This window comes from Ursus americanus, chromosome 23 (assembly GCF_024610735.1).
Source record: "Ursus americanus isolate L20-20 chromosome 23, mUrsAme1.1.p, whole genome shotgun sequence".
NCBI lineage: Eukaryota > Metazoa > Chordata > Mammalia > Carnivora > Ursidae > Ursus > Ursus americanus.
Genome location: NC_142149.1, coordinates 3,494,738 through 3,511,234, shown reverse-complemented (window position 1 = coordinate 3,511,234; position 16,497 = coordinate 3,494,738). Strand labels below are relative to the sequence as shown.

The following is a 16,497-nucleotide window of genomic DNA, read 5'->3' as shown; positions in this document are numbered from 1 at the left end:
GAGATGCTACACGCTCCGGATGGCTGCAGAAATCAGGAAGGCCTGCAGAAGAAACATTGTCAGCCAAGCGACCCAAACCAGCAAGCAGCAAGGATGGGAACTGGCTGCTGTTTCAGGGAAAGGCCCGCCGGCGAGGGGACAGGCCCGGGCTCGTCGGTCTGTGTTTCGGGGCTTCTTCCCTGCCTTCGAGGGCTAGCTCACTGCGACGACCCCTCCTCGGCACTCCGCAGGCTCATCTGGAGACAGAGGTTCTGAAATTCCACCAGCGGAATCTTAGCTCAAAGCTGGAGGTTTGTTGCTCGTTCCTTCTTCACACACGGGGCGACGAGGAAGCTGCCGTTCACTGTGCCCCCCTTAACAGAAGACAGACCCTCCTCCCCGCTCCCGGTTTATACCCTTGCTGGCCCCGCAGGGAGCGGTGGGACCGCGCTCCGAGATCGCCGCCCCCCATCCCAGGAGGAAAGGAGGCCACAGGCGACAGGGGTGCTTTGGGCAGATCTGGAGTTTATTTGCTGCAGTTCCTTGGCGCTAGTTTACAATGCAAAAAACCAAACGAACAAAAAACAATTGGAATAATAATTATAATTTTTTTTAAAACCCTGTCAACAACTTTCAGTCATTTCTTTATATTTTATATTTTGACAAAACTTTTTTTAAACAAATACAAAATAATCTAAAAGGAGAAAAACTATACATGGATTATTTACACCTCTGATAAATAGACTAATACTGCTCCAGGTGCCTCTCCGCGTGGGGTCTGGGAGAACCAGCGCAGGGACGCGGCGGCGGTGGGACCCCGGCGGCCCAGATCTCCTCCCGTCACCTTACGAGCTCCGGCAGGAACACGCCTGAAGCCACTCGAGGGAGGACCTGTATGAAGGGGACCCTAGAAAGTCCCCCCGCCAGCACCCCCAATCACGCCCTTTCACAAAAGCCATTTCCAGAGACGCCCGCCTGCCCTAACGGAGTCGGAGGAGCCGGGGCCGCCCGAGAGGACCGGCAGCTCTTGGCCTTCTTCCGTGAGGCGACGTGCGGGTGCCGGGATGGCCCGCCGGCCCCTGCTCGCCCCGGCCTGGACGAGTGGCGGGAGCGGCCCCGAGAGTCCCTGAGAGAACGGCAGGAGGACGCTGCGTTTCGTGGCTCCCTTCACGCCATGAGTTAGAAGGGGCGAGGCCAGCCCGCACGCAGGCCCTCCGGGAGGGAAGGACGGGGCCGGCCTGGACCCCCGTGCTCCGCCTGCCCCTGCCGGGCAGAGGAAGGGCCCCCTCCCGGCTAGTGCCCCGCCCCCAACGGGCGACAGTAGTCCAGGTCGGGGCCAGAGTTGAGGCAGAAAAAGCTGAAGACCTAAGGTGCTCAGGTAAGACCTGCTCCTTCCTCTAAAACGAGGACCGCAGCTCGGGGGAGGCGGAGGAAGAACCACGAAGAGCCAGGCCGCCACCAGGCCGCCGAGCCTCAGCTGGGACCGCCCTCCTCGCAGTTTTGGTTACTGGGTATCTAGCTCAAGGGAAAATGCCGACTTTGCATTTTAAAGCCCGACAAGAAGGAGCTCTGAAAGAGAAAAAACAGCAGGAGTCCAGCGGTTCTCTCCTCCCCTCGGCGCCCCCAGCACTTGGACCGGAGAGGCCTCGGCCGGAGCGCCCGCGAGCCCGCCCGCGCCCCGGCTGCTGAGAAGCTGGCTCCCGCCGGCAGCCCCGACCGGGCAGAACGCCGCTGAACGGCTCTACTTTATCTTCTTCTCTCTTTAAAAAACAAAAATATATCTTTATAGTAGGTGGCTTCTTTTCCATTCCACTTTTCTCTTAACATAGAATAATATATCGATACGTGTATTTATGGTGCAGGGTCGAAGGCTTCTTCACAGGGAAATAACCAAGAGGTAAACAGTTGGCTTCGAGCTCTGCTATCAGACCTGCTGAGCGGGAGACTTGCAAGGAGGCTGATGTGCTGACAGGGGCTCCGTTCTTCTTAGAGAGAAAGGCTCGCAACCCCACGCCTCCCGGGCGTCAGATCCCTCTCGCCCGTGCGAGCTGCCTACCCTTCTCCCACTTAAAAACAAATAGCAAAGCTGAAGCCAGTCTCTAGGAATTCAGGGTGACGCCCCGCAGGGGCCACCCCTGCTCGGCCGCCCGCCGCCCGTCCGTGGGGGGGACGGGAGGAAGAACCCGCGGCCTCACACGCCTCGCACGCCGGCGCTGCTCGCTGTGTAGACTCAGTGTCTCTTCGTGGAGGACACCTTCTTCTTCCGTGCTGCCAGCATCTCGTAGAAAGGGTCCCTGCTGATGGCCGCTCTGCACACACAGAGGGGAGAAAACAGAACAGACTGAGGGACGGGCCCAGAGGAGACAGCCCTGGGCAGGGGCTCGCCAGCGGCACTTGTGCCCCCTGCCCCCTCGACTGGCACTGCAAAGGCCACGTTGGTGGCGTCAACCTTCACCGTGTCCACACAACGACATAAGGGACAAGCTTTGAAAGAGACACACAGTGCATGTGACAAGGTAATTCTGGACTGTTTACTGCCCGTTTCTACCTAATAGTGGATGTAGGGTTAGCAACAGAGTATTACACACTCTTACCACACCCTAGCCCAGAAAGACAAATGTGCTACTTCCTCCTACCACGACAGCGAGCACCACGCAATCCGTGGCCCATGGCGGTCTGACATGTGCTGCTCTGACGGCTGCCGCAGTCTGTAACCGTGCAACTTCGAGTCTCACGTGCACCAACTCGATAGCCAAGACCACACGTGGACTGTCCACACTGTCGCGGGGCCTTGGGGCACAGCCGGCCAGGCCCGCTCTGCGCCCACAGCCCGGCAGGGAGGGAGCCTGCGTGTGCCCTGGCAGTGCCCCAGAGACCCCAGCATGGGACAGTGACAGCAGGGCCACCCCCGTGCACCTGTCCTTCCCGACTGTCCAGCACGTGGTGCCACGATCGTGCTGAAGCTCTTCCAGAGCTGCCACACTCTAAGTGCCCACGAGCCCAGCTCACCGCTGGCTCTGCACCTGACCAGGCCAATGACAGGCCCTGCAAACAGACTGGGGCCTATTCACCAGAGATGACGTGTCCCTAAGAAGTGTCTCCACAGCTCCTCAGGGCAGCTAGGACCAACAGTCCCTGGCACCTGTCCCAAGGGGACCTTGCCACAAAGGCCTCAGTTTCAACGTGGAGAGCCAAGGACGCAGAAGCGGAGCACCGTGTGGCGGTCAGGAGCGCATCTTGATGAGTCACAGGGCTCGGGTCGCAAGATCAGTACCACCTCTGTGGCTCTGGACAATCTAATTCGCCTTGCTGTGCCTCAGTGTCCTCATCTGTAAAATGGGGACAACCGTGCTTCCCAGGCTGTGGTGAAGGGGGAGGAGATGGTACTCGGGGCACATGAACACGAGGTGCAACTCCTGCCCTGGGGACCAGGCAGCACCGGGGCCCAGCCAGGAACTGAGCCAGCCCGGGGGGGGCCTGTGCACACCCGCGCACCCTCGCTAAAGGACCGGACGATTCCAAACGCGACTTTCAAGAATGTTCAGTGGCTCTGGCTGTAGGAGCACAGACCACACGAAAGACGAAACGCACAACTGCAGACAAAACCACGGAACAGCGCTCAGGGAAGGCTGTGCACCGCCACGTGCCGCTCCAGTGGCGACACAGCACGGCCGCAGACGGTAACCCGCGCACACACAAGCTTGCGTGGAGAGCATGCCTCAGACTGGTTAGCCAGGTAGCACGGCAACCAGCTATTCACCTGCCAGAATAAAGTTACATTTCTTACTTCAAACCATACCCTAAAAACACATTTCATAAAGACAAAAGAGTTAAATGTGTTTTTTAAAAAAAGTATGGTAAAAACAGAGCGTAGGACACATGGGTGAGGGTCACTCACTGGCCGGGATGCCCAGGGCACGGCCACTCCTCTATCCAGACCTCAGTGGAGGGCTTTTTTTTAAAGTTTTCATTTAAATTCGTTAGTTACCACACGGTATAGTGTTAGTTTCCATGTACAACAGAGTCAGTCAGCGCGTCCATACGTTGCCCGCTGCTCGTCATGCACGGTGGGCTCTGGAGTCTCATTCCGGGCACTGACTCCAGGGACACCGTGCAGCCTCCATCCGCAGGATGAGGGTCAGAAAGCTCACATCAAGAAGGGGAGCTACCAGGGTCACCACATGACCCCGTCTCACCCCAAGACGTCCCGGGAGTTATCCCCATCACACCGAAAGGGCAGGAGGAGTGGGTCTCCAAGGAGGCCGAGGGTCTGGCAGGAGGGCAGGCAGCATGCCCAAGTCAGAGGGAACTCAGCACAGGGTGGTCTGACCCCAAACCCATGTGCTCCTGCCCAGCCTGTCTCTTCACGGTAGGACTTCCAAGCGGACTCCTGTGGAGTCCATCATGTGTCTTTCTTCAGTCATCTCTTTGCTGTTCCACCCTGGCCAGACCCTGCACCGGCTTCAGCAGCGACACCAAAACACACCCCAAACTCCAGCGCTCCCCCTTGGGAGCAGGCTGTGGCCAGGGCGGAAGCATGCCTGTCATGGGAGGGAATGCGGGGCTGCAGGGCCTCAGATCACCCGGTCCGGGCAGCCTCCTTGGCCTCCGGGGATGTCACGCGCTCTCAGAACAAACTGCCACTGAGACAAGCAGCCACTCCATGCCCGCGGGGCACGACGGCCATCTGGACAGGCTTCACGCAAGTCCCGGGGAGGGGGAGGAGGACAGCTCCAGCCCGTCACCCCCTCGCACTGTGCAGCTCGGCAGAGCAGGAGCCAAGCTCTGGGTCTGCTGCTCTGTCCACACCCGTGGAAGCCTGAGAACCCTCTTCCCCCCCCAGACCCTCAGTCTCCCCATAGCACAGCGGTTATGGTGGGGGTCTATCCCGTGACCCTAGAGCACGGCCGTGTGACTCTGGGCAGTTTCCTCACCTGTAAATGGGACAAGTCTCCCCGGAAATGATGAAAAATTACAATTACTATCTCCACTGAGCTGCAGTTCTGACCATGAGGCCTGCTTTCTAAAATGTGGGTCGACCAGGGGAACAGACGGCACCCACCCCTCCCCGGGTCACGAGGAGCCCTCTGGGAAGCCTAGACCCGAGGCACTGTCGTCAACGTGCTGTCACGGTCACGCATCTAAGGATCCACTGAAAAGCAGTCTGGGAATTCTAGTCAGACTCTGCCTTTGAGGATCTCAGGCGGGAGCCACCGAGGGGGCGGGCGGTACACTCAACAGTGGGAACGGTACATATTTGAGAGGTAGAGCCCTCGCCAGAGAAAGCACAGCCACGTCTCACGTGCCACCTACTTGATGCATTTAATCCACTCCTCCTTCTCCTCAGGCGTCGGGGCTGAGATCCGGTACACAGTGTGGTTCCCTTCCACGACCCGCCCGTCAGCCTCTGTCTTACAGGCCTTGATGACTTGGTCTTTATTGTCGGGGATATAAAGCTCAAAGCAGTTCTGAGGATCACAAAAGAGAGGGAGAGGGTGTCAAAGATCTGAGAAAGCTGCCGAACAAAAACAAAAAATGTTAGTTTCTTCCTCAAAAGACTCTTCATTGTGACCCCCATAAAGCACAGGCAATATGTATTTTCCTGTGAAGAGGAGCCTCGCGGTGGAATTCTGGAGAACGAGGCTGTATGTCAATTAGCCTGATTAGCAAAGATACCAGCCAGGTGCATGTCCGCTCCACTCCCAACACACCAAAACCACGGAGCGCTGCAGGTCACACGGATGCCTCCCGGAGCCCACCGCGCAGTATCGGCGTATTCCAAACAAAGGGGGTACCTGCAAGGTGCCTGAAGGTCCTAACACGAGCAGCCCAGGCATGAGTGGTGCAAGGAAGGACAATTCCATCCTTCGTGGGACCGTCCACACGTGACACTGAAGCACGTGGGCAGAGTGATGAGGTTGTTTACAGCCTCATCTCTGGCTTGAATACTAACGATAATTTTAAAGTCAGGCTAAATTGGAGGCATGACACTAGTTTTAAGTAAATCTTGGCAATTTCAGTCTTTTTCAAAGAACTGCTACACCCCTCCCTTCTAGCCTCTCCCTTACCCCAAATACTTACTGGTTTTTTGGAGTCCTCTACCTCCCGGATACTCAGATTCTCTAACGGGATAATCCCACGGGGCTCCTTGTCCTGTAGAACAGTTTCAGACAGAAAGACCTCACTGCTGGGGCAGGAGCACGTGGCCCACCACACTCCTTACCCACACGCCCCCTGGGCCCTTCTGCTCTTCTCCCATGACCTGGACCTCACAAACCAACTCTGGGGCCCACACCCTATGCTCTAAAATCAGAAGAGGGCCAGGAAGCACATGGGTACACGAATCCCTGTAACCAGGGGCCTCTGCAAGAAGAACGCCCAGGGGAGGCTCAGCAGGGGCCCTGAAAGAGGGGATGTGTCCCAGAAGAGCCCACGGGAGGCCCCCTAGCGAGCACGCGAGCCTCTCTCACACAGAAAACCATCTCCCTTCTCTGCCTGGCTCCCCTACACTTCTCTTCAGGCTCTGTTCCAGGGTCAGCAACCCCAGAAAGCCCTGGTCTCAGTCCAGGTGCCTGCTCTGTGCCTCCAATGCCTGGGACTGTGTTGTGTGTGTGTACCCGTTACCTCCTGCCCCATCGTCCCCCTCTCCAGACGGCAGGATCTTCAAAGAGAAACTGCCTTCCTGACAGCTCCACATGGGTCTAAAAAGGCACCTACACTCCTGTCCAGAACAGAGGAGAAGAGCCCTGCCATGCCCTCGCGCCCACGGCCCTCCCCCAACGCTTCCCATCTCAGCAAAGGCCGCCACACACACGCACTTCACACCTCCATCTCCGGGACATCCAGCCACCCAACAGCCCAAGACTTCACCCCAAGGTCAGCAGTGCAGCTGGGCTAAGCCTTGCCACCAAGCTCCCTACAACAAATGTTCCTGCCACACTGTGCGCTCTCCATTTGCAGACGCAGGTTCCTTCTCCTTTTCGGGCAACAGTCCCGTAATCAATGGTATCTCTGAACACGCCGGTGCTGGGGCTCCGGTACTGGGATCAACTTTCTCTGTCCTCCACAACTGGTTACCTCTCCCCTAATTGTCTTCATACTTGTCTTTTCCAGATATGATCTGACTGTCTCAAACCTTTCCTCTATGACGGTGATTTTCTTCTTGGGTAATCTGTTCCACTCCTCACAGTTTTTACTTATTTATTATTACATAAGTCATACATCACTTACATTCTAAATACATCACTCTTGTTCTCATTTGTTTTTCAGTCTGGACCTTGCGGAGGGAGAGGGGGAGGGCGGACAGCCTGTGTTCTGGCCCCTTCCACGGTCTCACGAGAGAGTGGTGAGCAGAGGGCAGGGCCGTCTCAGACACTTGCCGCACTCTGGCTCTCCTCTGGGAACGGACGTACTGCTTGGGGTGGGTGTGCTGCTCGCGGGCGCACTCCCTGTGAACACTTCTCCCACTGAGTTCACAGCCCAGAGCCCTCACTGCCGCTGCAGGAAGTGAGGCCCATTTTCTCACTTTCCTGTTTCACCAATTCCTACCCAGCAGCAGACTTTACTGCTCGCCTATCGGAAGAGGGAAAAAGGCCTACTCTGTTTGCTTCTCCCTGACTCAGGGCAATGGGGAGGCGGCAGGGCTCCGCGCGGGGAAGGGCCACTCTGCTCGGCCCCCCAGGCCACAGCCTACGTCCCTGCTTTCAGTCGCTGTGCTCGCTGTGCGGTTCTGAGGTAGTGGTCACTCTTCCTTCCCCAGCTGCCACTGCCCTCTTCCTCTCCTAGATTGCCCGCACTGTGTTAGGGGACTGTGTGTGGCAGTTCTGCCTACCACCTTCACTCCGAGAGCCATGTGTGTCTGCAGAAACACATTCTCTGATGTCCTGTGGCCTAATAAAGGCTGGCATGCTGCTGAATGGAGCGTGGGATTCAGGCGATGCCACAGTCCGCATCAGGAAGAACCACAGCATTGTGGAATCTCCCGCATCACCGCTGAGCCCGCTCCCGAACTTAGGGCATACTGCTTAGACGCCTGTGTATGTTTCATTTTAACCCCAAGAACAGTGAAAAAATCCCAAGGAGACTTTAAAGATGCCACTAGTCTCGATATCTTTGAGAAAAAAGGCAGACTATGGGCCGGGCGGGGGTGGGAGGGGACAGAAAGGAATGTACTGAGCTGTTCACAGCGGTGCTCTGGGCGAAACAATAAGAAAATTACGGAATGTCATAATGAGCAGCCTCTGAGCGTGAGTGACGCCGCATCACAGGTCGATCCCCACTCTCTGTGTGCGGACCTACATCCACACGGCGTCCACGACCACGGAGCGCCACGGCGGACGGCCGCCTCACCCAGGCATGTGCCAGGGACGTCCCGCTTCCTACTGAGGCTTACGTCCGGACTTTCACGAATCATCCAAGTCCCACCGTGCTCTACACGCGTCAGAAACGATCTTCCGAATCTCCACGGTCTCAGTAGGACCCACGACCTTGACTCAGTGAGGACCTGCTCGCAGAACAACTGCCCTGACTGACGTCAAGACACAAGCCCCACACTGCCAAGCAGAGCGGAGATGCGAGAAAGGGCCAAGGGACAGGTGGGCAGCCAGTGTGAGCTCAGCCGGCCAGGCTTTCTGGGTGCTGTGCCAGAGGGAGCTTCGATAAAGGTCTTATTTTATCATTGTTATTCTCACAGGCTCTTATTAGAGGGACTTACACGTAACATCTATCTATCTGCGCCGTGATTCCGTTCCTGCTGAAAACCAACAAACTTCCACGGTTGAAGAAAACTTCAAACTCCAGGTAACTCCCAAGGTCTCTCATTTCATTTTACTTCCTTCTCCTCTATTACGTCTTTCACCCCTGGGCTGCTTCTCCCGAATCCAGAAAACCTGAATTCTCCACATGGTGATTTTCATCTCCCTTTCAAGGGGCCACAAACTCTTTCTCGGCCCCCTGACCCATGTTCACTGTTTCTAGCCCGGCTCTAAACCCCGTCTCTAACGCTGAACGTAATGCCGGGCTGCTGCCTTCTCCCAGCCAGGCTCCTCCTGCCCCCGTCCAGAGCTGGATGTCGGCCCCCAGCCACCACGCCTTTGGCAGGTCGCCCACATCATCTTCAGGGCCCGCGACTCTGGGGTCCGTCCTAGCTGTTCCTCTTCCCCTCAAGTCTCGTCCCGGGGCCTCCTCTGACTGCATCTGACTGGAGCCGTGCAGACACAGAGACCGGGCCCACCCCCCACCCCGTCTGCGGCGGACCGGCAGATGCTCACCGTCGTGTATTCAAAGTAGTAAAGGCAGTTGTCAGTCAGAATAAACCAGCGTCGCTTCCATGTCTTGACCCTGCCACCTGTGGGCAAACAGAGATGCATGTCGGACAGGAGTCAACCGGGCCCGCGCAGGCTCTGTAACACAGAAATCCCCCCTCAGAGAGCACGAGGGAGGAGGAAGCGAGGGGCAGGGCACCAGGAGAACATTGAGACCATGGCAAAATTTACATCAGTAACAAGACACAGAGCCAAAACAGAAGCACCTTTCACAGAGTGAAAGTCTGTGGGTACAAGCAGAGCAAGCAAGTCAGGTGGCACCTGGACATGAACTCAGGATAGTGGGATGAGAGCATGGCGGAGGGGAGGGACCCCGGGCAATGAGGACACGCAATGCAAATCTGACCGGGCTGGAGTGGTGCCAGCAGGAGCTGTCGGTGTGGTGGAAATGGGCCAACAGAGGAAGCAGAGGGGAGAGGGTCAGCCCCGGTCCCAGCCACACTGTGAGGGCACCCAGCCCAGGGCACATACGTATGCAGGGGCTCATCAGACATGTCAACCCCTTCACAATCAAATCTAGAGGTTTCCTGGAATGTGGAACCCAAACTCCTGTGGTCTCACCCTCTACCTCACCTTCCTGATTATAGTGAATTTCTATACTGGCTTTCAGGCCCCAGGCCCGTGTCCTACAAATGAAATTTCCCCCCGAGTCCTGGATGAGACAAGGCAGAGCTCCTGTATCGGGGAGGAGCCCACCAGTGAGCAGAAGCAGCGCTCAGGAGCCCTTTCCAAGCCTGGACTTCTCACCTGAAGCTCTGAACACAGTGAGCTAGGGGAGGGGCTGCGGGCCAAAGGAGCACGGACAGTGGTGGCTGTGAGTGCCAAAGGGCTCCTCCGTCCTCCCTCCGTGAAACAACGCTGGGGCCGTGAAGCTATGCTCAGAAGGACACCAGGGAGGGAGGCTTGCTGCGGGCTGTTTCAGTGAAGCCACCGCGCGCTCCCTTCACGGCCGTGAGCCAAACCTTGTCTTTGTCTGCTTACATCAGGGCAAGGGGCAGCTTTCTGAATGCGAACCACAAAGAAGTCACGCAAAGGCCTTCCTGTGTCATCATACGCGTGCCAGCTTGTACACGCTTCTTACTGCCTCGACAGTGTATGCTCTACTTGCTGAGACTTAACCTCCAGAGAATATCACTTCTCCGATCTTCGTAAAAGACAAGGCCCATGGGGTGCAGGGCTGGTATGACCTTAGTCATGCTTTCTCTCTCGTCCCTCACCGCAGGCAGCTGAGCTGAGAGTGGGGGCGTGCTGCCACGTGCGCACACGGGGTCTCGACAGGACGCAATGGCTGGAGCACTGCACGTACCATTACAGAGAGGGCACACCCAGCCCTGGTCCCGGCATCGAGGAGAAGGCCTGTTGGACTTTTCAGTCCCTTTTATGACTCTGTGTGGGGGCCTGAAGTCTCGGGGAGGTTAAGTGATTGATCATGAATTGCACAGACCCAGGTTACGGAGGCCTTCACCGCCAGCACGCACACGCTGCCCACCCGCCAGGGCCCTGTGCTAGGACTACCCCCCCCCCAGCAGCAATTTGCCAGTTTATGCGAGCACGTGCCTCTGGTCCCTAAGGCCCTAGGGCATGAATTAAGAGAAAAACCACAGATGGAAATATGACATGCGTGTGGAAAATGGGAAAGGCTGGGCAGGATCAAAGCAAATGAGCAAGAAAAAGAAGACAAGGAATCTAGAACTGGAGCCAATGTTATAAACAGGAACCCCCCGCCCCCCCTTCAGAGCCCGAGGACTCAGCTCTTCTACCTTTTGGGACTTCATCCCCACGCAGGGCTCCGTACATAGGACACCTCAACCCATGCTGACTCCCATGCGCTCCCCCCACAGGAACACCCGGGGGCCCTCGGGGCTTAGGAGGTCATGGAGGAGGGGTCAGATGCGAAAAAAGAAGAAGGTGGAAGGACATCTAGGAGGAAAAGCAAAGCTGGAAGGATCCCCACCCCGATTACAAAAGCTTGATGAGTCCCCCTGACAACCGGCTGCGTTGCGGAGACCCGTGCCATGAGAGGCATCGCAGCGGTCCGCGGGGAGCATTTCCATGTTGAAAGAAACAGACATGAAACAAGCAGACAGACCAATGCGCGCACCTAGGACAGTCCCTGTGGAACTCACAGGACACCCCCACCCCCGGTGGGAAGGCCAGGCGCCGGATGCCCTAGCGCTGACAAGTCCCCAGACCGTGCTAACGAACGTGAGCGCTGGGGCTGTTCTCCTGCGTGCAGCTCTCTGCTCAGGTAACACAGGAGCACGCACCTGAGGAGAACCCCTAAATCAGCAAATGGGGAGGAGAAACCAACAACATAACTAATGGCCAATTTTGGGTTTTTAACAATATTCACTGAAAAAGAGGAGGGAGAAAAACAAAACAGAACGTGGAATACAGAGCTGAGGTCATAATGCCCTCCCCTAACACCTAGGACTTCTGGGGTGGGCTTCTGGTTTTTGTCTTTTTTTTTTTTCCCCCCCAAACTTGGCATCCTTTGAGCTTGGGAGATGCCACTTCCCTGTTCCATGCAAAGGCAAATGTCCCAAGCTGTCTCATTTACTTCTTGTCCTGGCGTGCTCTCTGCTCAGGGTGTATCAGAAGCACATGACGCTGGGAAGTCAAACCTTCCTTCTCTTCCTCCTCTTCAGAAATTACTGTAATTCACACGTGTGGTCAATTTGAATGCAACACATAGAGAATATGCCTGGCCAATCTTTCCAAAAGAAAATTCAGTGAATACTTTCTCCGCTTTCATAAACCCACTCTTAGCATGTTTTCTTGCATTACCGCATTCAGTGGAGTTTAAATTACTCCACGGCCTGGTGCTAGCTGTCTGATTCACTATGCACTAGTCCTAAAAGGGAAGATATGAGCCCCTGATCCTGACCAGTTCCCTAGGGACTGTACAGTAAGTTAGAAGCAGCAGTAACACTACCACCAGCAATTAAAAAACAAAATAACCAAAAATAACAAACTAAGAAAACGCTGCAGCGAGTACAGGGGCCTTGGCAGAGCGAGCGAGCAGGTTGGGGGGGATTACATACCTCCTGGAGTTTGGGGCAAGGAAAAGGAGAGCCAAAATCATGGAAACATACAAATGAGGGAGAAAAGAAAATTAAAACAAAGAAATTAAACCAAACTCCTTAATCTTAAAGTGCAATGTATCAGTCATTCACATGTGCCCTGGGGAAGCCAAACATAAAGTCAGCAGTGGGGCGAACGCCACTGTCTGGCAGGTGAATGGGGGAGCCTGTTTCACCTGCCACACCACCCGGTGAAGGTGGGCTCTGCAGCACTACCGAACGCCTGGCCCCAAAGATGCCGCAGATCCGTGCTCACAAAGCTAATGTTTATTAGTCTGTCCAGAATCCGGAGCTAAGAGAGGAAAATTTGGGGGGAAATTTAAGGTCTTTCTGCAGAGGGCTGTCACTTTTTAAGGTGTGTGTAAGAATGCACACACATATTCCCATGAATACATATGTACATGTGTGTGCACACAAGAACACACATTCTTACGGCTGTACGCACACACGGACATACACACACAACTGCAGCCGGCCCGAAGCCTGCCTCCTGCAGCACGCAGTACACACGGGTGACCCTAAGTGGCTACGATGAAAACACAGTAGGAAGGTTAGGGGTTTGGAGGAGCTTTAGAAAAGGTAATGCAATGACCTAAAAACAAATCCCACATTTTGTTCATTTTTTTTTCCTCTTAAAAACATGGGATGCCTCATGAATTTACATGTCATCCTGGTACAAGAGCCAAGATAATCTCTGCACTGTTCTAATTTTAGCATCTGGGCTGTCAAAGCTAACACTCAGCATTAGCATTTAAACAAATTTCACTGGAGGGGAAGTAAATCCAAACTCGGATGTACTTTTAAAATTTCCAGTGGGTTTTCCTTTCAGCTCGATCCACTTGGCAGGAAAGGTGCAGGGCAGGATGGCCGTCTCTGGGGTTAGCGATTTTAGAACCTTCACTTCAAGGATTCTGCTGGCTGAAATACCAGAGAAGTATTGACCAACTCAAGAGGTAAGTCAAAACTCTGATTGGGGAAGTGGTGCTCTAAGGAGAATTTATGAACTAAGCGACACAAGGACTTGGGACATGCTCTTAAAAGGACATATAAATCCTACTGCTACCTGAACTCGTCAGAAATTTAAAGACTCCATTTTAGCACTTTCCAGAGGCGTCGGTCATCACCAAGAGAGGAATGACTTCTAATTTCACCAGGACTAGCAGCCAAAATGGTAGAGGGGGACCATTCTAACGAGGACCTCCTGGTGATGAGGGAAACTGTGCATCAGAAGGGCAAGGCTGAAGAAAACAGAGGAACGTATCCTCTCAGGGTCAGAAAAGTGCTGGTTATGTCCAGGGGCTCTCTCTGTGTTCGGGAACAATTAATGAAACAATCGTAATGTGGGCACAAATGTCATGAAAACCCGACTTTTCCTCTTGGTTACTCTACCACCTCTAGGCATGACCACAAATCTCAGCAACATAAGCTCACATTTGGCCGAGGGAAGAGGAATTTTTTAAAAAAAATTTTTCTGAATGAACAAAATCATTAAAGTGGCTGATCTGGACTGGAAAGGAGGTTGGGGAGGTGGGGTGGGGAACCACTGCCCGAGAATGAGTAAGAGCGCTGTGGGTCGCGTTGCAGCCAAGGGCTCAGGTTTGCCATGCATGCTGCCTGTGGGGAGCCAGATGCAGAAGGAAGTGATGATGCACTAGGGTGGGGGAGGCGGGAGCACCAGATACAAATCTGTGTGATGGGAAGTAGAGAGATGGACGCGGCTGGCCACCCTCCCGGGGACGAAGAGAGCGGAGAAAGGAAAAGGACCAGGTTCTCCGGGAACTGCCTTGAAACAAAACCTGGCCAATCAATTCCAGGGTAAAAATGTGGAGCGCAAACCCACGGGAGCAATATTATGCAGAGTGAATCCGTGCCCAACAGGATCTCTATACCCCTGGGGCGCTGACTGTGTATTCACTTCCTTTCTGGAGGTGGATCTCGTTAGAACACCAGGAGCTCATACCAAAGTCTCTCCGCAGCGCCTCCTGTAACCAACCCCCAGTCTCCCACAGCGCACGGACGTGCGAGTGCACGCACGCATCCTCTCTTTCTCAGTTTCTGCGCCAGGAGCCCTAACCCAGAGTGCATTACTTACCGAGTTTCAATAGCCAGCCTTCGCGGTCTGGATTGAAGAAAGTGTGAGTGAGGTCATTCCCATCGTCCTCTGGGATTTTAAAGGGTTCGTTTTTTATGCTCTCATACAGATTCTGGGATAAAAGATGACATTGCATGTCTCTGGTTCTAGAAATATCTCTTCTCCCTCCCCCTTTCTCTTCATTTATTCAATAAGCATCGGTTATATAAGTGCCATGCATTTGTCAGGCACCGAGAACACAAGAACACGACCAGTTCTGCCTTGAGGCAGCTCGCAGGGACGAAGTAAATAAGGTGCCTAATGGATGACGAAGAAAGAAAAGAAAGCAGCCTGACTTGCACTCACGCTCTCCGTTTCCCACTTTAAACCACTCCCCCTCCTAGTTCCCTCGCCTGGCCTCACTACCAGTTTCTTAATGGAATTCACACAGTGAAATGAATTTTACGAGCAGCCACTTGGCGGAGCATATGTCTCCCCCCACCCCCGGTCCCGAGTTCACCGTCTCCTGGGTTAGGGCGCGCTCACCCGGAGCAGCTCCTCGGGCAGGTCTCCCCCATCGTTGATGCCGCGGTTCATGGCGATGAACCTCTCCACAGTGGGCTTATCTTTGACATTGGGGTTGTGTAGGCTGGTGTTCAACATAATGATGGCAAACGAGAGGACATAACACGTGTCTAAGGAGAAAAGCAGAAAGAGGATGAGAAACATCCCACCAGAAGGACCAAGAAACGTCTGATGGAATCAAGTCTAAAAGCCACGCTCTCAAAACAAGGAGACAAACCCACACGTCTGGACGCCCTCTAAACGAGAGCTATCTGCCGGGAACCAGAAAGAGCAAGGCACAAAGCAGCACACCAAGTATTCAAGACCTCAGGCTGATTGTTTCTCAGATTGCAACAATCTGAGAAACAACACAATGTATAGAAAAGAAAATACAAAATACCCATAATCCCACCACCTGGTAACAACTTAGTTTGCTTTCTTACACGAATGTGCCTAGTGCAGCACATCACGAACGTAGCTCACAGATGCAAATTCTTAACAAAACTGCGATCAAAACAGATACATAGCTTTGAAATCCTATTTTGCTGACCTTACTAGCATTTTCCCCATGTCAATAAAGCCTCTTTTTAAACATTAAAAAAATATATATTGGTAACAATATTGTCGACTGCACCTCCTACGCCGTACTTACCAAACTTCCAGTAATAAAATAAGTGAGCCACAGACATGGAGGACATGATTTTTAACAGGTGCACGTTGCCTACCTCTCAGCTACTACGGCTTGCACTCCCACCCCCTTATCCCTACTCCCTGGGCTTCTGGATCATTCCCAACTTTTCACCATTACAGCTACCATTTAAATCAATGTTCTGGGCGTGAACCTAGGTCCTGCCGTTTTGGAAACCATCTAGTGCCAAGAAAGACTCTCGTGTGAAATGCTGGCCATCAGTGGGGCCCACGGCTGCCCTACCTGTGGACTGGAACACCCCATTATTGCACTGGCAGTAGCGCTGCGCAAACGCCTCCATCATCCGGTCAATCTTCTGGGCCTCTCCCGGTAGCCGGAAGCTCCACAGGAACTGCCTGAGTGGTGAGGACAGGTGACGAGTGCTGAGGACAGGAGTGTTAGTGGGCCGGGGCTCGGGGACACCACTCACTTCTCCAGGAACGGGTGCTACACTTCCCATAGGTGTTAATACGAAAGGGCAAAAGGGGACCCACTGGCATGGGGCTTCTGCTCCCGCAGCTCCGAGCAGGTGCAAACTTACAGTTCTACATCACTGTTCTCTTAGACAAAGGTAAAGTACTTAAGAAAACGTGAAAAATTAAGATTTTTCTGTATAAGAAAATGGTTCTCCTCCTCAGATGAACACACAAGACTGAACTAGAAATCATGCTCAGGTTAATGAGCTCCCATCTCTGGAAAACAAGATGAGGTGGCGGAAAAAGAGAAGATCTTCTATCAGACCATTCACCATTGATCCCTTTAAGTCAGAGAGACCCCCGGCCAACAGGT

At 54.2% G+C, this 16,497-nt stretch overlaps 1 protein-coding gene and 1 non-coding gene across 5 annotated transcripts in view; both read right to left on the bottom strand.

Moving 5' to 3' along the window:
* Positions 1-484: 484 nt before the first annotated feature.
* CYTH1 (cytohesin 1) overlaps positions 485-16,497 on the bottom strand; it is a 77,341-nt gene continuing 61,328 nt past the window's right edge. For 3 of the 4 annotated variants that reach the window (XM_045814601.2, XM_087854038.1, XM_045814602.2), the window contains exons 7-13: positions 15,952-16,064; positions 15,003-15,151; positions 14,477-14,589; positions 9,249-9,327; positions 6,061-6,132; positions 5,293-5,447; positions 485-2,288 (exon numbers count right to left, since the gene is read on the bottom strand). In XM_045814601.2, the coding sequence (XP_045670557.1) occupies positions 2,210-2,288; positions 5,293-5,447; positions 6,061-6,132; positions 9,249-9,327; positions 14,477-14,589; positions 15,003-15,151; positions 15,952-16,064 (760 nt within the window). In that variant the 3' untranslated portion in view covers positions 485-2,209. The remainder of the gene's footprint in view (positions 2,289-5,292; positions 5,448-6,060; positions 6,133-9,248; positions 9,328-14,476; positions 14,590-15,002; positions 15,152-15,951; positions 16,065-16,497) is intronic. The other variant, XM_045814600.2, reaches the window with a different exon arrangement.
* Positions 13,020-13,123, bottom strand: LOC123803266 (U6 spliceosomal RNA). The gene has a single exon (XR_006782802.1). It is a non-coding gene; the product is annotated as a U6 spliceosomal RNA (small nuclear RNA).